This window comes from Mesoplodon mirus (genome assembly GCF_964341445.2).
Source record: "Mesoplodon mirus genome assembly, chromosome: 12".
In the NCBI taxonomy this organism is placed as follows: domain Eukaryota; kingdom Metazoa; phylum Chordata; class Mammalia; order Artiodactyla; family Ziphiidae; genus Mesoplodon; species Mesoplodon mirus.
In genome coordinates this window covers 70,082,056-70,103,847 of record NC_138988.1, presented here as the reverse complement: position 1 = coordinate 70,103,847, position 21,792 = coordinate 70,082,056, and the positions used below count along the sequence as shown (strand labels likewise).

Below are 21,792 nucleotides of genomic sequence, written 5' to 3'. Positions count from 1 at the left end.
TAAAGAAGATGTGGCACATATATACAATGGAATATTACTCAGCCATAAAAAGAAATGAAATTGAGCTATTTGTAATGAGGTGGATGGACCTAGAGTCTGTCATACAGAGTGAAGTAAGTCAGAAAGAGAAAGACAAATACTGTATGCTGACACATATATACGGAATTAAAAAAAAAAAATGTCATGAAGAACCTAGGGGCAAAACGGGAATAAAGACACAGACCTACTTGAGAATGGACTTGAGGATATGGGGAGGGGGAAGGGTAAGCTGTGACAAAGCGAAAGAGAGGCATGGACATATATACTCTACCAAACGTAAGGTAGATAGATAGTGGGAAGCAGCCGCAGAGCACAGGGAGATCAGCTCAGTGCTTTGTGACCGCCTGGAGGGGTGGGATGGGGAGGGTGGGAGGGAGGGAGATGCATGAGGGAAGGGATGTGGGAACAGATGTATATGTATGACTGATTCACTTTGTTATAAAGCAGAAACTAATAAAAAAAAAAAAAAAGAAAATTGTCTCAATGCTATATAATGAATAATTGTGTCTTGGGATGGACTTTTCTTATGATAGTGTCTTATTAGAATGTTAGGTGCTGTATCTCATACAATGTAAATGGAAGTAAAAACATTGTAACCTGGAAAATTCTGTTAAATGAAAGAAAAGAATAACAATAAAGATGCTGATGTCAATGATGTAAAAAAAAAAAAAAAAGAATAGGTGTGTACATTTACAACAAATAAATTATTCACTTGCTAAAAAAAAAAAAAAATTTACAAGCAGCTCATGCAGCTCAATATCAAAAAAACAAACAACCCAATCCAAAAATGGGCAGAAGACCTAAACAGACATTTCTCTAAAGAAGATATACAGATTGCCAACAAACACATGAAAGGATGCTCAACAGCACTAATCATTAGAGAAATGCAAATCAAAACTACAATGAGGTATCACCTCACACCAGTCAAAATGTCCATAATCAAAAAATCTACAAACAATAAATGCTGGAGAGGGTGTGGAGAAAGGGAACCCTCCTGTGCTGTTGGTGGGAATGTAAATTGATACAGCCACTATGGAGAACAGTATGGAGGTTCCTTTAAAAACTAAAAATAGAACTATCATATGACCCAGCAATCCCTCTACTGGGCATACACCCTGAGAAAACCATAATTCAAAAAGAGTCATGTACCACAATGTTCACTGCAGCTCTATTTACTATAGCCAGGACATGGAAGGAACTTCTCTGGGAGACTTGGGATTGTACTCTTAGAATGACCTTTACAACACCTGTTTGGCCCCCCTAAGAAAGCACTTCTATTGATTCATTGCCACTATACAACTCTCCAACCTATCTAGAAAACTGTTCAATAAGGCTTGCCCACTTAGCAAACTGAGCCAACTGTCACAACTTTAAATTATCACCACTAATGGGGAAGGGGGAAAACAATTAATGAAGGTTAAAAAAAAACCAAAAACCAGCATTCACATGGCCTATCTGGGGAACTCATGGACTGGCAAAAGCTTTGGTAACAGAAATTTCCAAAGCATGTTATATATTTGCTTTCCAGCCATCTCTTGCTTCCAACAAGGGGACTTCACAGGGCAACAAACTATGATGGCCTTTTACAAATGGAAGCAATTAAAGGGAGATTACTCCTTCCTCTGAGGACACAGAACAAGTCTGCTCTCTGTCAGGTTTCACTATCATACTCAGGCTCCCATGGGCAGGGGTATGCCAGCCAGGCTCCCACTGGCCACCCTTGTGACAGGGCATGGGAGCAGGATGAAAGTCCTCAAGGTACCCAAAGTCCCAGGGAGCCCTGGAATGAGCAGACCAATCCCAGTTACCAATTTTTCAAAATTAACAAAGTGATACCAACAGCCGGTCATTCAGTCCTTCATTCTCTGGTCTTTCTTGATAGCCCAGTGGTGCCAGCAAAAAAAAAAAAAGAAACAAAGAAAAAAACAGATTGGTTTGCTTACCTTTCATTGGACCGTATCACGTAGTCAGTAAATTCATGGTCTCCCTTGATCACCTCCAAGGGGACCACAAGGTTCACGTCGGAATCGGTGTTCCGCAGCTGGTTGAGTTTAATATTGACTGAGAAGAGGTAATCCCGCACGTCATCGATGCCCACCTTCAGGCCCTTGCACACCACATACCTGGCAGGAGATATACTGTCACTCCCCTGAGCAAGGGCTTCTCTCACTTTTCCCGTCCCCAATCCCCTTGCTGAGTCGTGAAGCTCTTGTCTATGCACAAAGAACAGCACAGTCTGTGCTGTGTGTTGCAAAGTTCACCTCAAATCCTTTCTTTTTATGTTGGGCTGTATTTCTACTCTCTATGGCTGTGGTTCCCAACTGCCCTGTGACAGGTTGGCTGCATCACCGTCACCTGGGAAGTCTGTTAAGTTAAAGACAACCAGACTCTCCAGGGACAGGGCCCAGAAATCTGTGTTTTTAACAAGCCACTTAGAAATTCGGATTGGCCACATCTTCTCGCACATCGTGTATGGACACTGTGTCCCACCTGGGATGCCAACAGTGACTGTGGTTAGTGGCTCACTTAGTCCCTCCAGGTGACCGTTCTATTGGTCTCCTTCTCCCTCCCGGGCCAAGCCAAGGGTTGCCCACGTAAGTGTGGTGAATAGGGTGTGTGGAAAAGGAGGCAGAGGCTGACGGGTACATTGAAGAACCATTAAAATCCAAATCCTGACTCCTCTTGGCTCCAATCACTTTTTTTTAAGTCAAGGTTTTTAATGTAGCTTGAGTGGTCATGCCAGAGATGCACCAGGATTTGCTGTTCTGACATTTAGCCAACTAGTCTGATTAAAATGGAGAGGAAAGCCTCACCTCTCTGAGTTGGCAGGACGGCTGGTGATCGGCTTAAAGAGACATACTCGTTCAAAGCAGCAGTACAGCAGGTAGATGAGCCCCACACTGAAAGGTGTGAAGAGGTCAAAGGTTTTACAGATGAAGTGGCCTCCTAGATGAGAGAGAAAACACCAGTAGCAGTCAGCAGCTTCTATTCCACAAGGTGGGTAAGGCAGTCTCAGGGAGTATGATGAAGTCAGGGACCCAGCAGCTGGGTCCATTAAAGTCACAGGCAATATAAGGGAAAGACTCAGTTTTAGAGGGGACTTTGGGGATTCTATGGCACTTTTCCCCCTAAATTCCTCATTCAGCCACCTGTCACCTAATATAAGCAGATTGTTTTTTAACTTCCAAGCCAACCCCTATACATGCTCTTGTCCAACAGGGCCTCTAAGAGGTGGGTCTGGGTGGGGAGACAGCAGAGGCAGTGTCACCTGTCCTGACAACGGACAGCGCCATGAGGAACTGACAGAGCAGCAGCTGTTTGCTGAGGATCTCCTGCAGGTTCTCCTGTCCCTCCACTGAGAAACCCTGAAACGAGAGCACAAGGATCAGGGTAGAAAAGAGAAGTGATGAGGACTGAAAAGAGTACCCCTACCTCATCTTCTGTGAGATTTCTTGAAGTGTTTTCATTGATCTCCACCATCTGACTGATAAAGATACAGCTTGGTGTTTATAGATTCTTTGGCGTGGTCACATGGCTCACTGTGGTGAAGACAGCACCTGGGACCCAGGCCTGACTACTGAGCCAGTGCTGTTTTCCTGCTCTATCACTCCCGGGGATGGAACCAAGTCTGCTCCTCCAAGGAGATGGTCAAGAAAATTTTAAAACTCACATGGGAATCCAAGGGAAGAGTACGGCAGAACAGAGGCAAAATACGCTAGTCACAGGCCAACTACAAGATAGGAAACTGAATGCCCTGGTGAATCCAGTGAGACCCAGGGAGTACATGTGGCCTGAAACTCTGCAATGGGCTCGCTCAGTCGTGGGCTGACCACCGAAGAGGCCCCAGTCTGGTGACAGGAGAAAAGTTAGCATAACTCTGACAGTCACAGTAATCTCTTTCTCTGCGGACCAAGGATTTATTCACAAAACCCCCTTTCCTGTCCCAAGACCATGGAGCCTCTCCCTCCAGCTGGCAGTCTCTCTGGCCAGGGTGTTTGTTCAAAGAATGTACACTGCTATCCTTGGAGTGGTCTCCCTCTCTGTGAGATCCCAGCAGGGAGCAGACAGCCATGCTCACACAGAAGTGAAGGAGGCCAGAGGGGCTGTGATAGGAAGAGAGGGGAGTTGTTGTTTAATGGGTACAGAGTTTCAATTTTGCAAAATGAAAAAGTTTTGGAGATCTGTCTCACAATAGTGTGAATATTTAACACTACTGAAGTGTAAACTTAAAAACGGTTGCAATGGTAAATTTTACATTATGTGTTTTTCATCACAATAATTAAGAAAAGTAAAGAGGCTGGCCTCCATTAAGCTGGGCCCAGCCTGGCCAGGTCTCCAGAATCAAAAATGTTTAGCAACGTCTTCCAGATTTACAGATGCTTCTTACAATGCATGTCTGTTTATGGGGGATATAGACAAACAAATAAATCAGCCACACAGGTCACCAGTCTAAGCTGCCTAAGCCAGAAGGACAATCCTTGAGTTTGCCACTCTAGCTGACAAACTGCAAGGCTGCCTGCCTCCCAAGCACTATCAGATCCCTCAAGCACAGGTGAAGCAGCCCCTCCCTCCCCTCCACCCAAGCCTGTCTATCTGTTGTCCCCTGCTGTGCACAAAGCTTTGGTGAGGGAGGTGCATGTTCAGATCCTGTGCTGGTATCCTAAACATTTCTTCACCTCTCCACAGGGCTACTGCTTGAAAGGCTACCCAAGGGGCTCCAAAGGCTCTTCTCAACTCTGGCCATGTCACCCCGGAGCAACTGCAACGTTCTCTGACCCTCCTCTACACTAATTTGTGGCTCGTTCCAGAAAAGACTACCTGCAGCATCAGATTACTAGGTGAGAAAGCTGCAGGGTACTTGCCTCTATACATCAAATACCTGCCCAAGAAACAGGCGACTTGAATATTCACTTTAGCTCAGCGATTGACCGAGCCTCCTGTGGAGTCCCGGAGGACTCCTTTGAGCTGCTGCCTTCAGTTATGCGGTCACCTATTAGCCCATCCAGAGGCTTAGGAGCGGCCATGTGTAGACAGCCTCTACCAGGAGCAGCACCCAGGTGACAAATGACGGGAATGTTCTTCCCGGTCAGCTCTGCCTAGCTCATCTTAGTCATGCCCCCCCTCTCACCATGTCTCATAGCCAACCAAGGCCCTATGAAGAAGTGAGCTGAGAAGGTCCACTTGCTCCAAGCAAAGATGCCCACAACATCACAGCCTTGACAAAGTTACCACTGAAAAGATGCACAAAAAGAATAGAAACATACAACACACATCCCTACTATCTGCCCTTCCAGGGCAGCTAAAGGACCAACCAAAACAAACAAAACCAATTCTCAAGCCTCTAACATGATAAGTCCCTAAAGCATCACCCTATGAACAGCAGGTCACCTACCCCATCAGCCATCAGAAAGTGGACACCCTTGCGATCTGTGTTATCCAGGACAAAATTCCGAAAAGCAGTGATGTTCTCCGGGCGGGTGATGTCTCCATCTCCATCGATCCCACCCTCACCTGACAAGACACAAGATTCACATTTAGCTCATCTGCCCTGTGCATCCCTGGAGCTGGGACACAAGCTCTCTGGGGTTGTGAACACAGGTACCAGGTGGACCTCGAGGCCCAGGAGAAAAGCCCCTGTGAGGAGCAACTCACTGAAGGACCCATCATACAAGGCTGCCTTGCAGTGATGGACAGGAGGCAAAAACAGTGCCCTGCTATAATAAAGCAGAGTTCAGAAGGAGTTGACCAGCCAAGAGTCATCAACTGAAACAGAAGGTCTTCATATTCAAGATCAAAGTTGTGTTTAAAGCACCTACATTTAGGAACCAATATCAATTTCTTAATAAGAACTGTTAACAAAGGACTTAGGATTTGCTGCCAAATCACAAAAAGCGAGCCAGAGTGGAGAGAACTGCTGGAGGGCTGCTGAGCTGGCTAGAGATGGGTGTGGGTTTGTATGTGTTAATAAACCTGCCAGTTCTCAGCCGGAGATCAGGCAGTTTCATTATCTCCTGTCACCACAAGAGAAGAAAGGAGGAAGTAATATGGCTCTGATGAGAGTTTGCCTAGTGGAGTATTTAACCTGTACCCACAGGCCTGGGGTAAAAAGGGACAGTCGAGAGGGAACCGAGACCTTCATGACATTGGCTGGGAACCCCAGACTCAGAGACCTGGGAAAGAAAACATGGCAAGTGGATAATAACTACTTCTGACCTTAAGTCTTCAAAGAGAACTGCCTCTCATAGCCCCTGGTACCCTCCTCCACGTCCCTACCGTAGTAAGGTTCGAAGAGCTCACTGGAGGCCGAGTAGAAGTCTTCCAGCTTAAAATCGTTAGGACCCTTCAGAGTCATTCCAAAGCCCTTTGCGTGCCACTTCTTCCTCCACAGCACATACTCCGAGAAGCCACCTGGGCCTGCACAGACGTCAGCAAAGTATAGAAGCTCAGCTTCCCGGTCCTTCACCAGTGGTTTCTGCAAAGGTAAGTGGAAGTCAGGGGAGGAAGGGAAAAAAGATGGCTAAATGGGGAGCAGGAAAGAGAAGGCAGGGGGAGTAAAATAAGCCTTTCAGCAAGCACAATGCGGAGTTCTTGTGGCCAGAGCCACAAGCGCCCAGAAATGTGTCCTCTGTGATCATTGCCCTCCAAAGTTTTTGCCCATCCCCACCTCAAAACACCCCTGATGCCTTGCAACCCACCAGGCCTAGCTCAGACTCCTAATAAAAACATCTTAATGGGCATCTAAGTGTGCATTTTTTATTTCTCAGCATCTTTTGCTCACCATATCCTGCCTTACAAGAGTCCCACTGAGCAGAATAGATGTTCTAACCCCACATTACAGATAGGGAAAAAGAGACCCCAAGACACAAAGCGACTTGTTCACAGACAGTCCGCAGCAAAGCTAAATCAGAATCCCATCAGCCTGACCATTAGATGCCGGCCTTCCTGTCCAACCAGAGTCTGAGGGGCTCTCACATCACTCCCTCCCAGCCACAGGGACTATCTTTCCAGATCATAGCCTCTGCTTCCCTTCTCCCCTTCCTCTGAGGCTCTCCCTTTTTTTTCCAATTAACTTTTTATCATGGAATAATTTTAGATTTACAGATAAGCTGCAAGAATAAAGTTCGCATATATCCTTCACCCAGTTTTATTAACATCTTACATTGTCATTTGTCAAAACTAAGAAACTGACACAGGTCCATTACTATTAACTAAAGTCCAGACTTGATTCAGATCTCACTAGAGCCCTTGTTCTGTTCCATGACCCCATCCAAGATACCATAGTGCATTGAGTCTCCTCCTTTTTAACACCCACTCCCTCTCCTGCCTTTGCTCCTCTGCTAGCCAGGGCCTGGGTGGTGCATAGCTGGGAGCTGACAAGGTAGAGAGAACAGGAGACAATGGTGTACAGCTTCCGGGCAGCCATCAGAGCACCCACCCACCTAAGGAATAACTAAATTACAATAATCACTTGTATTTTTATTGGATTATAGTTTTGGCCACTTGAGTGGCTTTAACTCTTAATCTAAAATATTGGGAGTTCCCTGGTGGCCTAGTGGTTAGGATTCCCGGTTTTCACTGCTGTGGCCCAGGTTCGACCTTTGGTTGGGGAACTTAATCCCGCAAGCCATGCAGCACGGCCAAATAAATAAATAAAATAAAATGTACGCTGCATGCAGACCTAGATTGTGTGTTTACACTTCTCTTCTACACACCTGGGCCCTAGATGATGAATTCTACTTGTCCCAACCCTCCACAGCAGAGAGGATAAACCATCTGCACTGGTGACAAGAGGTTGAGTTCTAGAGGGGGTGACTGCAGGGGACCCTCATGAACATCCAGCAGAAAGGGGCTAAGGGAGCTCAGCCTTCTCTCTATATAGGTTTGGCATGGCTGGGTGCTTGTCCAGAGCTCTGTTAACTGCTAGATAAAGATCAGAAAGCTTCAGGGGAAACAGTTATAAGAAAGAAATGGAAATACTGATGCTCAGGATCCAGTCACTTTCTAGGTGACAAGGGCCTTGCCTCTGATGATGGTTATCTACCTTTATCAAAACAGTGAAAAAGTCTCAGGAGAAAGTGACTTTAGCTAAAAATAAACTTCATCATCCTGTGACAAGCCCATTCAGCATGCTGGGATATATCAGTTCTTCCTCCCCTACCCCTGCCACTCCACCCTAGCATACTTTTGTTCCTGAGCCATCAGTTTTCATACTTTTGGATTATATTCATTCGCACACACAAAGAAAGACCTAATGGCATTTGCCGAGAATATTATGCAGCACTTCCCAGGCTGCAAAGTGGTAGTGAGGCAGGGGTCACAATTTTAAGGCCTGCACATGCTAGAAAGAGTGAAAACATTGTTCCTCACCACTGCCCATGTCCTAGCCACAGGCTCCAGCCTCTCTGGGTGAGCAGACGGCCCAAAGGAAGACTGGGAGAAGGAAGGGGAATGAATCAATGAAAGCATCTCACCTCCAGGAAGAGGGCATAAATATGATCTGTTCTGTGATGTCAAGATGTGTCATACCCTCACAGGCCACAGCCAGAAGGTCCTTTCATAGAAAGGACATCTGGGATTCTCACCTCTGCCATTTACTGGCTGTGCAGTCAAAGGCAAGTCCATAACTTATGTCTTTAAGCTCGAGCTTCCTCAACTGTAAACTGGGACTAATGCAGGTTATTTTTTAAGGCTATTAGAGGATTAAATGAAGTACCATATGTCAAAGACCTTTAGAAACTGTACAATACTAAACAAATGTAAGATAACATTATATTCAACTAGATCAACTTCCTTAGAGTCAAAACTCTGGTCCTTTCCATCCTTTCGCCTTTGCAATGCCTAGCACTGTGCTCCACATGCAGCGGGCACTTTGTAAGTGCTGTCTAATTTCTTCTAAGACAGCACTGAAACTTAAAGATCTACATTCAGTTTTTGTTTCCTGTTACGCTTCACAGCCGATGTTTTCTTACCTCAACAATAACCCCAAGCACACAAGTCCCTCACATAACGTTTTGGTTTATAATATGCTTCCATATACCCAAAGAATCTAAATTCCCTTCTTTCCTTTGTCCCTTCCAATTCTTGTTTATGATTTCTTTATTTCCCTACCCCAGCCTCTTTTCTTTTTCCACAACCTGCAGAAGCAGAAGCACACTGAAAAACCTCAGAGACCCTCCCTCTGGCTTCCCACCTCCAACCTCCTCACACTTTCCCAAGCTTCAAGTTCTCCACACTCTTATTCTGTAATTCGCCTGACCCAAGAGCCACTGAGACCCTGGCAAACCTGGGCATGTGCCTGGGGCTTCCCCCACTCCCAGCTCTGCTGGGAGAGCTCTAGAGTGTGTCGCCTGAAAAACACGCCAAGCCTGCCGGGCTTGGCTGTCACTCTGGTCCTTGGGGGAAAACAGAGGTGAAAAGAGAGAAGAAAAACACTAGGAGCTGAAGAGAAATCACTTTTTATAGTGTAGTGCAGAAGAACATCTCTGAAAGGGCAATTCTCCATGGCCACTGTCAATCAATTCAAGTCAAGAAGCTGCCTGAAGCATCACAAACACGGCTGCCTTTTCCTATGTAACTAATATCTCCACCCACGACCGGAATGGGACAACCCTGATGCCTACTTCATTTTCCTGACAGCGAAAGACAATAACCAGATACCAGCTGCTGGAGGCGTTTAACATTCAAAAGCCCAAAGTGATGCTGTGACTTCCCAGCGGCTTGACAGAGTTCCTCTGCCATGCAGGGGTTTAAAAGAAATCATTTGGAGCTCAAAAAATTAAATCAACATTATATCAACCTAATTTTCTCAAGATGCTAATTCCAAGAGCCCTTTTGTGCAGCTTGCTGGTACTGTAAAATGAGGAGGGAGACCTGGGAAAGAAAAATAACTAAAGACTGGAGGGGTCCACCTACCAGTTTCGCCAGCACTGAAGAAGCAGTCAGGTGGGTGAAGCCGAAACATTAAAGAACTTGGAAAACAAGTTTCTTTAAGCAGTGGATAATCGGGGCCTAGTAGAAGGAGGGTGAGTGAAGCAGAAACAGGTTTGGGAACAGCTGGCTCCTGGCCCCTTCACTGTCAGAGAGAACTAACTTTCTAGGACTGGGTAAAAATGCTTTGAAACCCTGAAGGGAATGTTAGAATGAAATTTCCTTTTTTCTTTCTCTATCATTATGGAGGGTCTGTGTTCAGAAAAATGACATGTAGCAAAGTAGAAAATCATTTTGCTCTATCACTTCTTGAGAAGGGCCAAAGACTGGTAATTATGATCCCACACAAAGCTTGTTCAGAGAGGCAGAAAGGGAAAGGGGCCATGTTTGAAATCACAGATTTTAGAGCTGGAACAAACCTTAAGAGTCTTTTGGTCCTACCCCGGCCCTCTGGCAGGTTAGTAGGGCTAATTTCAGAGATGAGGCAGCTGAGATCCAAAGAAGGTGTGAACCTAAGCGACACCACCTGCGACTAAGTGCTGCACTCCATGCCCGCCCTCAACCCTCACTGAACACAGCCTAGACCTTCAGACACAATATTGATTTTAAATAGACCAGTGAAAGAACGCAGATGCCCACATTTCATTCAACACTCAAACATTTCCCTGAGTACTGCCCTCTCATACCAGAATCAGCAACCAAATCAGATGATGTCACAAGTTTCAATTTGGAACACTCACTGTAAAGACTGTATACAGTCATCCCGCAGTATCTAAAGAGGATTGGTTTCAGGACCCCTGCAGCCACCAAAATCTGCAGATGCTCAAGTCCTTTATATAAAATGGCAGTGTACAGTCGGCCCTCTGTATCGGTGGATGCAGAACCTACAGACACAGAGGGCTGACTGTACTCAGACTCTACCTCATCCATGGTAGGAAGAAAGCAGGGGAAAGCTCCCTGGTGGCAAATGGCCTCCACACGTCAATGAGCACAGAAAGGCTTTACAAACCCCCAACCCTGTACCCTTATCAGCTCTCAAGTCTACCAGAATTTCCAGAACACAAGCACCATGGGGAAAGGGGTCACATCTATCTCCTTCAAAATTATATTGCTGGTACTGTGCCTGGCACAAAGTCGGGGTTTCGATAAATACACGTTTAATGAATGGAGGAGGGAGGCCTGTGTTCTAGCTCATGGCCTCGTCTCCCTGCTCCCTAGGCCTATAGATGCACAGCTGCTGCTTTTGTCAGGAATGCCGCTGCTCCACCCCTGTAAGCCCCGCTGCCTCCACTCAGAGTGAGCAGCAGGGTCTGCAGAGTTGGGGGGGGGGGGACTCAGGGCCTGAAGCCCTAGAGACAACTACTTACTGGGGCACTCCTGGGACCACAGGAAGCACCGTGGAACCCTACCTGAAGAGCTCAAAGCAAAATATATCTCTTTCACAAAATACATCTCTATCACCTAGCAGGAATACTCTCCTAGCACTGCACAAATGGCAATTTCTGAACCACTGAAGCTCAAGCTCATTTGGCACTATGAATTCAGAAGCAAAATCTTGTTCTCACCCCATAAGAGTCCCTCGGATTTGTAAACATGCGATCGAACACAAAATCCATGTTAGCCATCTTCATTGCCGCCCTGCAACAAAGCAAGACAGAAAAGTGTGCCTCAGTACCAGACATATGGAGAGCTAAGGCTCAAATGAAAAGGTAGAGCAGTGTACATCGGGGTGGGGGGGAAGGAAATGTCAGCAAACCTGTTTAGGAAGAAGACTCCTCGGATCATCTCGTAGGGGTTGGCCCGGGTCCGAGCTCGCCGCATCTCCTCCCCATCCAGGACATCAAACACATTCTGCCCAGAGAGAATCAGAACCTGAAGGTGAGCATCACCCTTTGGGATGAAACAGGTGTCTTAACGAGCTTGAGGGGCCTGATTCACAGCCCTCTGAAGAGCTAGGCTCCTGCCGTATCTCAGTTCTGAAATGACCAGATGTGTGACCCTAGACAAGTCACTCAATCACTGACCCTCAACTACCTCACCTGTAAAATGGTACAAAATAAAAGGGAAGTAAGCATGTGCCTGGCACATGGTAAGTGGTTAATAAATGGCACAGAGTCACCTCCTGGCACTGGTAATCCTCATAACAAATCTGCTTCTCCACTCCAGCAGCAACTTCCCAAGGGACCAGAGTTCTGATATGAAGGGTACCCAGAGAGAGGGTAGACAAACCAAGACCAGAGTTTTCTGAGGGCGCCTACCACACAGGAGGGAACCCTTCTCTGTTCTCTACTATTCTCTCTGAAAAAAGAAAGCCTCACCTTACCTGAGTTCCAGTCACCTTAAGGATATTCCCAACACTCTGCCTGCCAGAAAAATAAGCTCTGTGAAGCTAGTCTGAGGCCTTGCTTCTTCTCCAACCCACTTCCTCCTCAGAGTTTCCTTGGCTCATTCTGCCCCAAGCAATGCACTTCCTGACCCAAAGACAGGCCAAAAGACATCAAGGGGAGGGTAACACCAACTACTTCTTTTAATTTTTACAACAACACTGGGAAGCGAGTATTTTCTCCCCAATTTATAGATGAGGAAACTCAAACTCAGAGAAGCTAAAGCAAGTGGCCCAAGGTCACACAGGAAAAAAAAAAAAAATGCTGCTAAACTAGGATTTGAATTCAGCTCTATCTGATGCTACACAATGATTCCGAACCTTTCACTATGCCAGGCCCCCTTCAGGATTACAATGAACCAACCCACTGAAATTAAGTGGTTCCTTTCCTGGCTACTGATCACAGGGATAGCACAACACTACAGGGCAGGAGAGCCACCAGGAAAAAGGACACCTCACAGAAATGTACCAAGCTACCTATCTGATCTCAAAGAAAAATCTTAGCTAAACTTCAGCCTCCCCACAACTGACTCAAAAGAACAAGAAAAGCCCAGCACAACCCCTCACACAAAATCTTCAACTCCAGCTCTAGCCACGAGTCCTTACCTTACATTGCAACACACTGTGAAGCAGCTCTTCCCCGCAAAACTCTGTTTCATCTTCAATAATCATCTTTCTCTACAGGGAGGAGAAAACAATCAATAATGACCACATGCGACTGTATTTGGGGGGATGGATGGAGAAACTAGGGTTCTGAGTGAGTAGAGCAAAAGGGGCCAAAGAATATCCATCCCTGAGGGGCGGGAAAAAGAAAATCCTAAACCCCTCTGGCTCTAGTCCAGATGGCTGTGAGATGAAGCAGCCCCCTGGGTACTCTGACTAGAGCACCATATGCATACAAGACTCATGAATGCTGAGGCTGAGAAAAGCAAACAGGAAGGAGACATCCAAGCTGTCTGTCCCTAGAGTGTGGAGGCAGAAGGATGGGGAATGCCCCAAATGACAGAAGCCTTTCCCTCAACCAGGAAGCCTCTTGCTCTGTGAGGAGTACGAAGGCAGGATACCAGGCACTGACCTGGTAGTGTCACAGAAAACAAGGGTGAGGGAGCCTCATGGGGATGTCAAGCCCAACTTCATGTCTGAGTGAGGCTACCTCTAAATCAGTGATGCTCAAACTTGGCGTTCTCAGGTTTACACTCTTCAAGATCACTGAGGAGCCCCCAAAGAGCTTTTGTTTATATAAGAGATATGTATATATATATTAGAAGTTAAAACTGAGAAAATGTTTAAATATTTACTAATTTAGTTTAAAAGAAGATGGTATATTAAAATAAATAACATTTTTATGAGAAAAAACTATACTTCCAAAAAAAAAAATTTATTGAGAAGAGTGGCCCTGTTTTCCATTTTGCAAATCTCTCAATATGGCTTAATACACAACAGCTAGATTCTCCTGTCCACATTTGCATTCAATTGGTCGTGATATCACATGTCATGGTCACTGGAAAACTCCACTGGACACTTGTGAGAGAATGAGAATGAAAAAGGCAAATAACTTTCCAGTATCATTATTAAAATAACTTTGACCTGGTAGACCCCGTGAAAGGGTCATGGAGATCCCTGGAGGTCCCTACACTTTGAGAACTGCTCTCTAGACCATGCTGACTTGATATAGCTATCTACTTTATTCTTATAATTTTCCAGAAGGAAATTAAACAAATTTCCTCCATAACAACTCCCTCAATACTTTCTGAGGACAGGGATAGTGTCTTTTTATCTACCTGAAACAGTGCCCAGCAGTGACCAGAATATACAGATGTATAATAAGCTACTCTAAAAAGCAACCAAGAGGAAGACAGAAGTTATGCATTTTGTGCTGCCTTGCAAGTTAAAGGAGGAAAAACCCTGTCTGCCTCATCTGCCAGGGGCATATCCATAAAGCCCCTGACACACCCTCTTGATGCAGAACGCTCAGATTCACATTTTTCTTAAACTGTGAGTACACAGATGTACACAACTGACTTGAGGAGGAGAAAAGTCAGGAGATAAGTGCCAAGAATTCAGGGTACATTTTCCTGAAATCCTACCTTTCCCACAACCATCCAATCGCTCATTTCCTGAGTGTCAGGAATTTCAGTGGTACATTCTGGGAACCATGACACCTGCTCACAGGCACTGGGCTACAAACAAAAGAGAGGGAAGTAAGTCAGGTAAGACAGACCCTCAGGGCTGTGCCCCAACTCACCAGGGCTTCCCCAAAACGATCAAGAGGGACTCGGAGTGAAAAGGGTCCAGGAAGCTGAGGCCACTAGCAGTGTCAGACATTAGAACTAAGAGCCAGAATTCTAAAGTTTAACTTCTGAAGGCCAGGTCCAATTCTGGTTTGAATCCTAAGGAACGCCCCCAACTTACAAAGTTTCTTTCATTTGTTCCAATATTATTTGATGAATACCTACTGTGGGCTAAGAGCTCAGAATGCAGAGTTAAAAAGATATGGTCCTAAAAACAGAAATATAGATCAATGGAACAGGATAGAAAGCCCAGAGATAAACCCATGCACATATGGTCACCTTATCTTTGATAAAGGAGGCAAGAATATACAGTGGAGAAAAGACAGCCCCTTCAATAAGTGGTGCTGGGGAAACTGGACAGGTACATGTAAAAGTATGAAATTAGAACACTCCCTAACACCATACACAAAAATAAACTCAAAATGGATTAAAGACCTAAATGTAAGGCCAGACATTATCAAACTCTTAGAGGAAAACATAGGCAGAACACTCTATGAAATAAATCACAGCAAGATCCTTTTTGACCCACCTCCTAGAGAAATGGAAATAAAAACAAAAATAAACAAATGGGACCTAATGAAACTTAAAAGCTTTTGCACAGCGAAGGAAACCATAAACAAGACCAAAAGACAACCCTCAGAATGGGAGAAAATATTTGCACATGAAGCAACTGACAAAGGATTAATCTCCAAAATTTACAAGCAGCTCAATAACAAAAAAACAAACAACCGAATTCAAAAATGGACAAAGACCTAAACAGACGTTTCTCCAAAGAAGATATACAGATTGCCAACAAACACATTAAAGAATGCTCAACATCATTAATCATTAGAAAAATGCAAATTAAAGCTACAATGAGATATCATCTCACACCAGTCAGAATGGCCATCATCAAAAAATCTAGAAACAATAAATGATGGAGAGGGTGTGGAGAAAAGGGACTTGCACTGTTGGTGGGAATGCAAATTGATACAGCCACTATGGAGAACGGTATGGAGGTTTCTTAAAACACTACAAATAGAACTACCATACGACCCAGCAATCCCACTACTGGGCATATACCCTGAGAAAACCATAATTCAAAAAGTCATGTACTGGGCTTCCCTGGTGGTGCAGTGGTTGAGAATCTGCCTGCTAATGCAGGGGACACAGGTTCGAGCCCTGGTCTGGGAAGATTCCACATGACGCGGAGCAACTAGGCCCGTGAGCCACAACTACTGAGCCTGCACATTTGGAGCCTGTGCTCCGCAACAAGAGAGGCCACAAGAGTGAGAGGCCCGCGCACCACGATGAAGAGTGGCCCCCACTTGCCGCAACTAGAGAAAGCCCTCGCACAGAAACGAAGACCCAACACAGCCAAAAAATAAATTAAAAGAAGGCTCAACATTTAAAAAAAAAAAAGTGCTCATCAGTAGTAACCAAGGAAAGAAAATTAAAACCACAGAGATATCATTATACACCCATGAGAATGGTTTAAAAAAAAAAAAAGAGTCATGTACCAAAATGTTCACTGCAGCTCTATTTACAATAACCAGGACATGGAAGCAACCTAAGTGTCCATCAACAGATGAATGGATAAAGATGTGGCACATATATACAATGGAATATTACCCAGTCATAAAATGAAATTTGAGTTATTTGTGGTGAGGTGGATGGACCTAGAGTTTGTCATACAGAGCGAAGTGAAAGAGAAAAACAAATACCGTATGCTAACACATATATATGGAATCTAAGGGGAAAAAAAAGGTCATGAAGAACCTAGGGGTAAGATGGTAAGACGGGAATAAAGACACAGATCTACTAGAGCATGGACTTGAGGATATGGGGAGGGGGAGGGGGAGGCTATGACGAGGTGAGAGAGTGGCATGGACATATATACGCTACCAAGCATAAAGTGGGTAGCTAGTGGGAAGCAGCCGCATAGCACAGGGAGATCAGCTAGGTGGTTTGTGACCGCCTAGAGGGGTGGGATAGGGAGGGTGGGAGGGAGGGAGACGCAAGAGGGAAGAGATATGGGAACATGTGTATATGTATAACTAATTCACTTTGTTATAAAGCAGAAACTAACACACCATTGTAAAGCAATTATACTCCAAAAAAGATGTTAAAAAAAAAAAAAAGATATGGTCCTTGGGACTTCCCTGGCAGTCCAGTGATTAGGACTCTGCGTTTCCACTGGAGGGGGCACAGGTCTGATCCCTGGTTGGGAAACTAAGATCCCGCATGCTGTGCAACGTGGCCAAAAAAAAAAAAAAAAAAAGACATGGTCCTTAACTCAAGAGGCCTATAGTCAGAGCAGTGGGGACACAGAGAAGTACACGTAGGGTATAAGTCCATGATAAGGTAATTACATCAGGAAGACTCAGTGCAATGAGTCTCACCTCCTGATACCTTTCATTCCAAGACAGAGCAGAAACTGGCATCTCTAATGCTGCTTCCTCTTAATTTTTCAATTACTTTCCTTATCGAGCTAAAACAGTGGTTTTCATCCTGGCTATACATTAGGATCATCTGCAGACCTTTTAAAAAGTACTGATGCCTGGGCCTCACCCTCAGAGTATATGATTCTATTGGTCTGAGGTGGGGACTGGGTATAAGTATGTTTTTAGAAGTCTCCAGGTGATTCTAACGTGCAGCCAGAACTAAGTTCACTGGGCTAGAAAGACATGGATTATAAAACCTAAACAGGTGGCTAACCTGCACTGGCAGCTCCACACATTCCCTCCAAGCAAGTGTGGAGAAGAGATTCACCACTGTGAACTGAAGTGATGAGATTAAAGGCAATATTACATGCTCTGAAAGGCATAAAATGGTATCACAATGCAAGGTCTTGAGGGCAAGCCAACCACCCTTAACAGAGAAAAAGTTTAAAAGAAAAATTACTGAAAACTTTGTCAATGAATCTGGCAGTGAATAATGGTTTCTCCCCCTGGTCAAATCCACCCCCGTTAAGCATAAATAGCTGTGAATTATAACGTCTAAAAAGAAGCTCATATACACTTTGGATGCCCCTTTGGAGAGGAAAAGCAGACTCAATCTCCCCATGGAAGTCTCAACATTAAGGCTACCCACAAAGTGGACTTTGAAGCTTCATACCTTGCACTCCATATTCCTGGGCTGCAGTGGCCACTGAGCACTCTCCGTGTGGTGACTCCAGGAACTGGACATTCACCTCAGGCTGCCCAGACTCATCTACCTTAAAGAAGTGGCCACCAACTAATAGTTGAGCCAAATTCTTAACCAAAAGACAGGACATCTTTTTTAAGAGAAAAAGTAAATTATGGTAAATGATAATTAGGACAGCTTTGCCTCAAAAAAATTTTTCATGGAATTCCCTGGTGGTCCAGTGGTTAGTACTCAGCACTTTCACTGCCACGGCCCAGGTTCAATCTCTGATCAGAGGAACTAAGATCCTGCAAGCCGTGCAACATGGCCAAAAAAAAAAAAAATTCTTTTCTCCCAATAGCCTGTCTACATTAAAAACCGAGATTTTATGAGCAAATTTCAGATTCTAAGTTTGCAAAGTTAGTTCTAATTCTGCCCCATTGAGAGGATGGGGACTCTTCACTTGTTTTCACACAAATGAGGACATGGAAAGCACCAAGTATTTCTGAAGTAAAAACCTACATCTAGCCCCAGTTACAAATATTTGCCCTATTCTGCCTGTCTCGTCTCCTCATAACTACAAGGCAGCACAGCAGGATCACCCCCAGAACCCATTAGCTCCTGGCTTATCAGGATCTTACTCTGACACCTTACTAGGCTTTTATCATGCACAGGTTCACAGGACTTCTTTCCTGAACTGGAACATCAGTTCAGGAGACAAATAAAATATCAATTTTCCAGAGCTTAGACCCACATCTGAAGCTCAACTACAGCAACTATGTGGAAGGCTAGATATCTGTGTTCTATTTTCTCTAGTTTCAACTCTATAATGGTAATATTTTACCATTATTTTTAGGTGCTTTTATTATACCTACTTCAAATCCTCTGTGGAATAAGGTAGGGCATAAATAAATAAATAAAAATAAAATCTCAACATTACCTGTGCCATGAAAAAGGATAGAGCCTCCTTTGGTATTTAGCAAACTCATATCCAAGGAGATAAGCAGACTAAACCCACAATAGAAAAGCTATATGGCATAAACAAACACCTATAAACCTGTGGAGGTGCAAGGACCTTGGAGGGCACCTAATCCAGTCATTCACACAATGGGAGAGTACGTCCTCATTTGGCCCCATTTGAATCCTTTCAGCAAAAGGAGCTCACTACCTCATTAGGCACCTTCGTCACTGGTGGAAAGCTGTATCTATTTATTAAAGTTCTCTGTGGAGACACACTCTGCCTTCTTGCATCTTTTTTTTTTTTTTTTGCACTACACGGGCCTCTCACTGGGTGGCCTCTCCTGCTGCAGAGCACAGGCTCCGGACGCGCAGGCTCAGCGGCCATGGCTCACGGGCCCAGCCGCTCTGCGGCATGTGGGATCCTTCCAGACCGGGGCACGAACCCGTGTCCCCTGCATCAGCAGGCGGACTCTCAACCACTGCACCACCAGGGAAGCCCTGCCTTCTTGCATCTTATACCCACTGGTCTTAGACAGTCCTATATGAAGCAACAGGAAACAAATCCACATCCCATCATATCTCCCCCAGACTACTGTTTTCCATTTTGGACACCCCCAGTATCTTCCACACAAGAAACTAGCTCCAATCTCCACTAACCACTCTGATCATACTGCCTCTGGAGACTTCTAGTTTGTTAATGTTAATATGGCTTCATAAAGCCATAAATGGCTTTCCTGTCTCCTCCTCTCCATATCAGTTACCTCTGGCTCAGCTCGCCAGTCCACATTCAGCTCTTGGTCAAAGCCTTGCAGCGTCAGACCCAAGCCTCGTCGACCTTTCTGATTAGAGGCCTCAACGATGTCTTTCCGACCCTGGCTGTATTTACCCAATCCTTCACCTTCCTTGAAGCCCATCTTGGCCTGAAAAAGAGAAGTAATGGTGCATTTATATAAATAAACAGACATTTATTTAGCCCTTATCATGTGTCAGACGTGTTAAGCCCTTATCATGTGTCAGACGTGTTAAATATAAACGAGTAAGGCCTAAGGTTTTCCTTCTAGCCTAATGAAAAGAAACATAAATAAATAACTGCAGTTTAACTGTGGGCCCAGTGGCTGTCTACTCTGGAGGTGAAACTCTAGGGCAACTATAAGTTGGATAAAAGAGAAGGGACCTCATAGCTGTAATTAAAGGCACCAAGAGTATATAATGAATCTCATCGGACATTTGCACAACTACCCTTCCAGCTAATTTGTCTGAATAAGTGAGAAGTAGATCCAGAGTAAAGCTGATAAAGATAACATAATTTAAAATGGAACCACTTCAAGCGGCAACTTCTAAACCTTACCCTTTAACCAGTCAAACAGCCTTACTAAGCAAGGACAATGAGGGCTTGTAGCAGCCCACTTAATCAAGAGATTAACTGAAAAATCACTTCATGTAAAACTGAGGTATGGGAGATACTATAAGACTCTGGACAGAAACATTTTTTTAAATGTCACAACTAACTAAAAAGCTTACATTAAACTCTAGAGTCACTGAACCCAGTTACATACCCCCAAAACCAGAGACCCGAATCCCAAAACCCACACACCCTTGTCTAATAAAAGAACTCCAATCCTAAGAAGATCTGATTTACCTAGAAGGTCTATATTCCATATGGAAGGGGCATTAGCAGCTCAGGAGCCGCATGAAATTCCTACAGTAGCCACAAATCTTTCCCCAGGTCAAAGAGTCTGACTCAGTCACAAACTTCCCCATCTTCCACTTCCCCAAAGTTTTTGGCCCCAACCCAGAATCCTGACTATGACTTCAGAAGTGGCAGTTCTCATTCTTAAATGAATCCAACAGAAAATGGAGAGGTCAACTATAGTATTCTTGAAGCTAGACAGAAGACAAACTTGGATTTCCCTAACCTTTGCACATACACTAGTCTCATAAGGAAAGTAGCAGATCTTCCTTTTCACCTTCCTTCTTGTGGTACACCAATGGGGGTACTGAAGTTATTAAGGAAAACTAGGCCCTCTTTTGGAAGTAATACAGAAGACTACTACTCCCATTTATTTTATACCTAGGAGTGAGCAGGATTTTAGTCATTTCTTTTGATATCACTCACTAGAGCAAAAAATCTCAGCATGAAGTCTCTTTATCCACAGACACACATTCATGTGTTCACATATGCTCACAAGAACTCAGCTCTGGACAGGACAGGAGAAGCAGGCCTGAGCAGCCACTTCCCGTGGATGATTCAAATGTGATACTTCTATCAAGAAGGGGTCACACTCTCTCTACTAAACTATAGCAGCTCTCTACTAAACTAAAGCAGAGGAAAAACTCATGCCCTCACTTTGCTTCTTCTCATACCAATACAGTTTCCCTTCTCTCACTCTGCTAGTAGAATTTCAGAAACCCAACCCAACCCAACCCAAGCCCTTACATACCATAAGCTTCTGGGACACACTGTTATACATGGAATAGCGAGAAGAAGTTCCCTCCACAAGAGAGTCTGCTTTGAATGCATCATCAAAAGAGTCTGAGCTGCGTTGCTTCCCCTCAGTCTCACTGTCAGACTCACTTAGGCTTGTAGCAGATGCTGGAAAAGAAAAAAGGAAGATGTTTTGGTGCGTTTATGGCACAATATAGCCTCTAGAAGTCCAAGTTTCATTTATTCAACTAGTGTTCAGTATATGCACTGCACACATGAAGTTCATTAAATGACCCAGGTCAAATGTATTCTCTACCTCTTACAAACTGTGTAATCTTGGGCAAGTCACTGAGGTTCCTAATGGTACGTGACACACAACAGGAGTTCAAAATATCAGTTTTCCTTTCCCATCCCTTACACAACTGGGATGGTAATACCTTCCTCATAGGGTTGTTTGAAGATTAAGTGAAAAAGTGTATTTGAAAGTATACTGTCAGATATAAAATGTATTTATTGATGATATGATTGTTATTTCTGCTATTTATTATTTGAATATCAATTTCCAAACACTGATACCTGGTTTCATTTTCAACAATTCTATCACAGGACTAACAGTTTCTGATTGTTTAACCTCCTAGTTTCCTGTTTTCACAGTCCTTCAA

The 21,792-nt window shown here is 44.4% G+C and overlaps 1 protein-coding gene across 1 annotated transcript in view; it reads right to left on the bottom strand.

The window, feature by feature from the left end:
* CMTR1 (cap methyltransferase 1) overlaps positions 1–21,792 on the bottom strand; it is a 63,371-nt gene that overhangs the window by 30,394 nt on the left and 11,185 nt on the right. The window contains exons 3-13 of the mRNA XM_082639887.1: positions 21,147–21,298; positions 19,467–19,625; positions 14,437–14,529; positions 12,956–13,027; positions 11,723–11,817; positions 11,532–11,604; positions 6,313–6,511; positions 5,432–5,550; positions 3,308–3,404; positions 2,853–2,985; positions 1,983–2,162 (exon numbers count right to left, since the gene is read on the bottom strand). Of these exons, the coding sequence (XP_082496013.1) occupies positions 1,983–2,162; positions 2,853–2,985; positions 3,308–3,404; positions 5,432–5,550; positions 6,313–6,511; positions 11,532–11,604; positions 11,723–11,817; positions 12,956–13,027; positions 14,437–14,529; positions 19,467–19,625; positions 21,147–21,298 (1,372 nt within the window). The remainder of the gene's footprint in view (positions 1–1,982; positions 2,163–2,852; positions 2,986–3,307; positions 3,405–5,431; positions 5,551–6,312; positions 6,512–11,531; positions 11,605–11,722; positions 11,818–12,955; positions 13,028–14,436; positions 14,530–19,466; positions 19,626–21,146; positions 21,299–21,792) is intronic.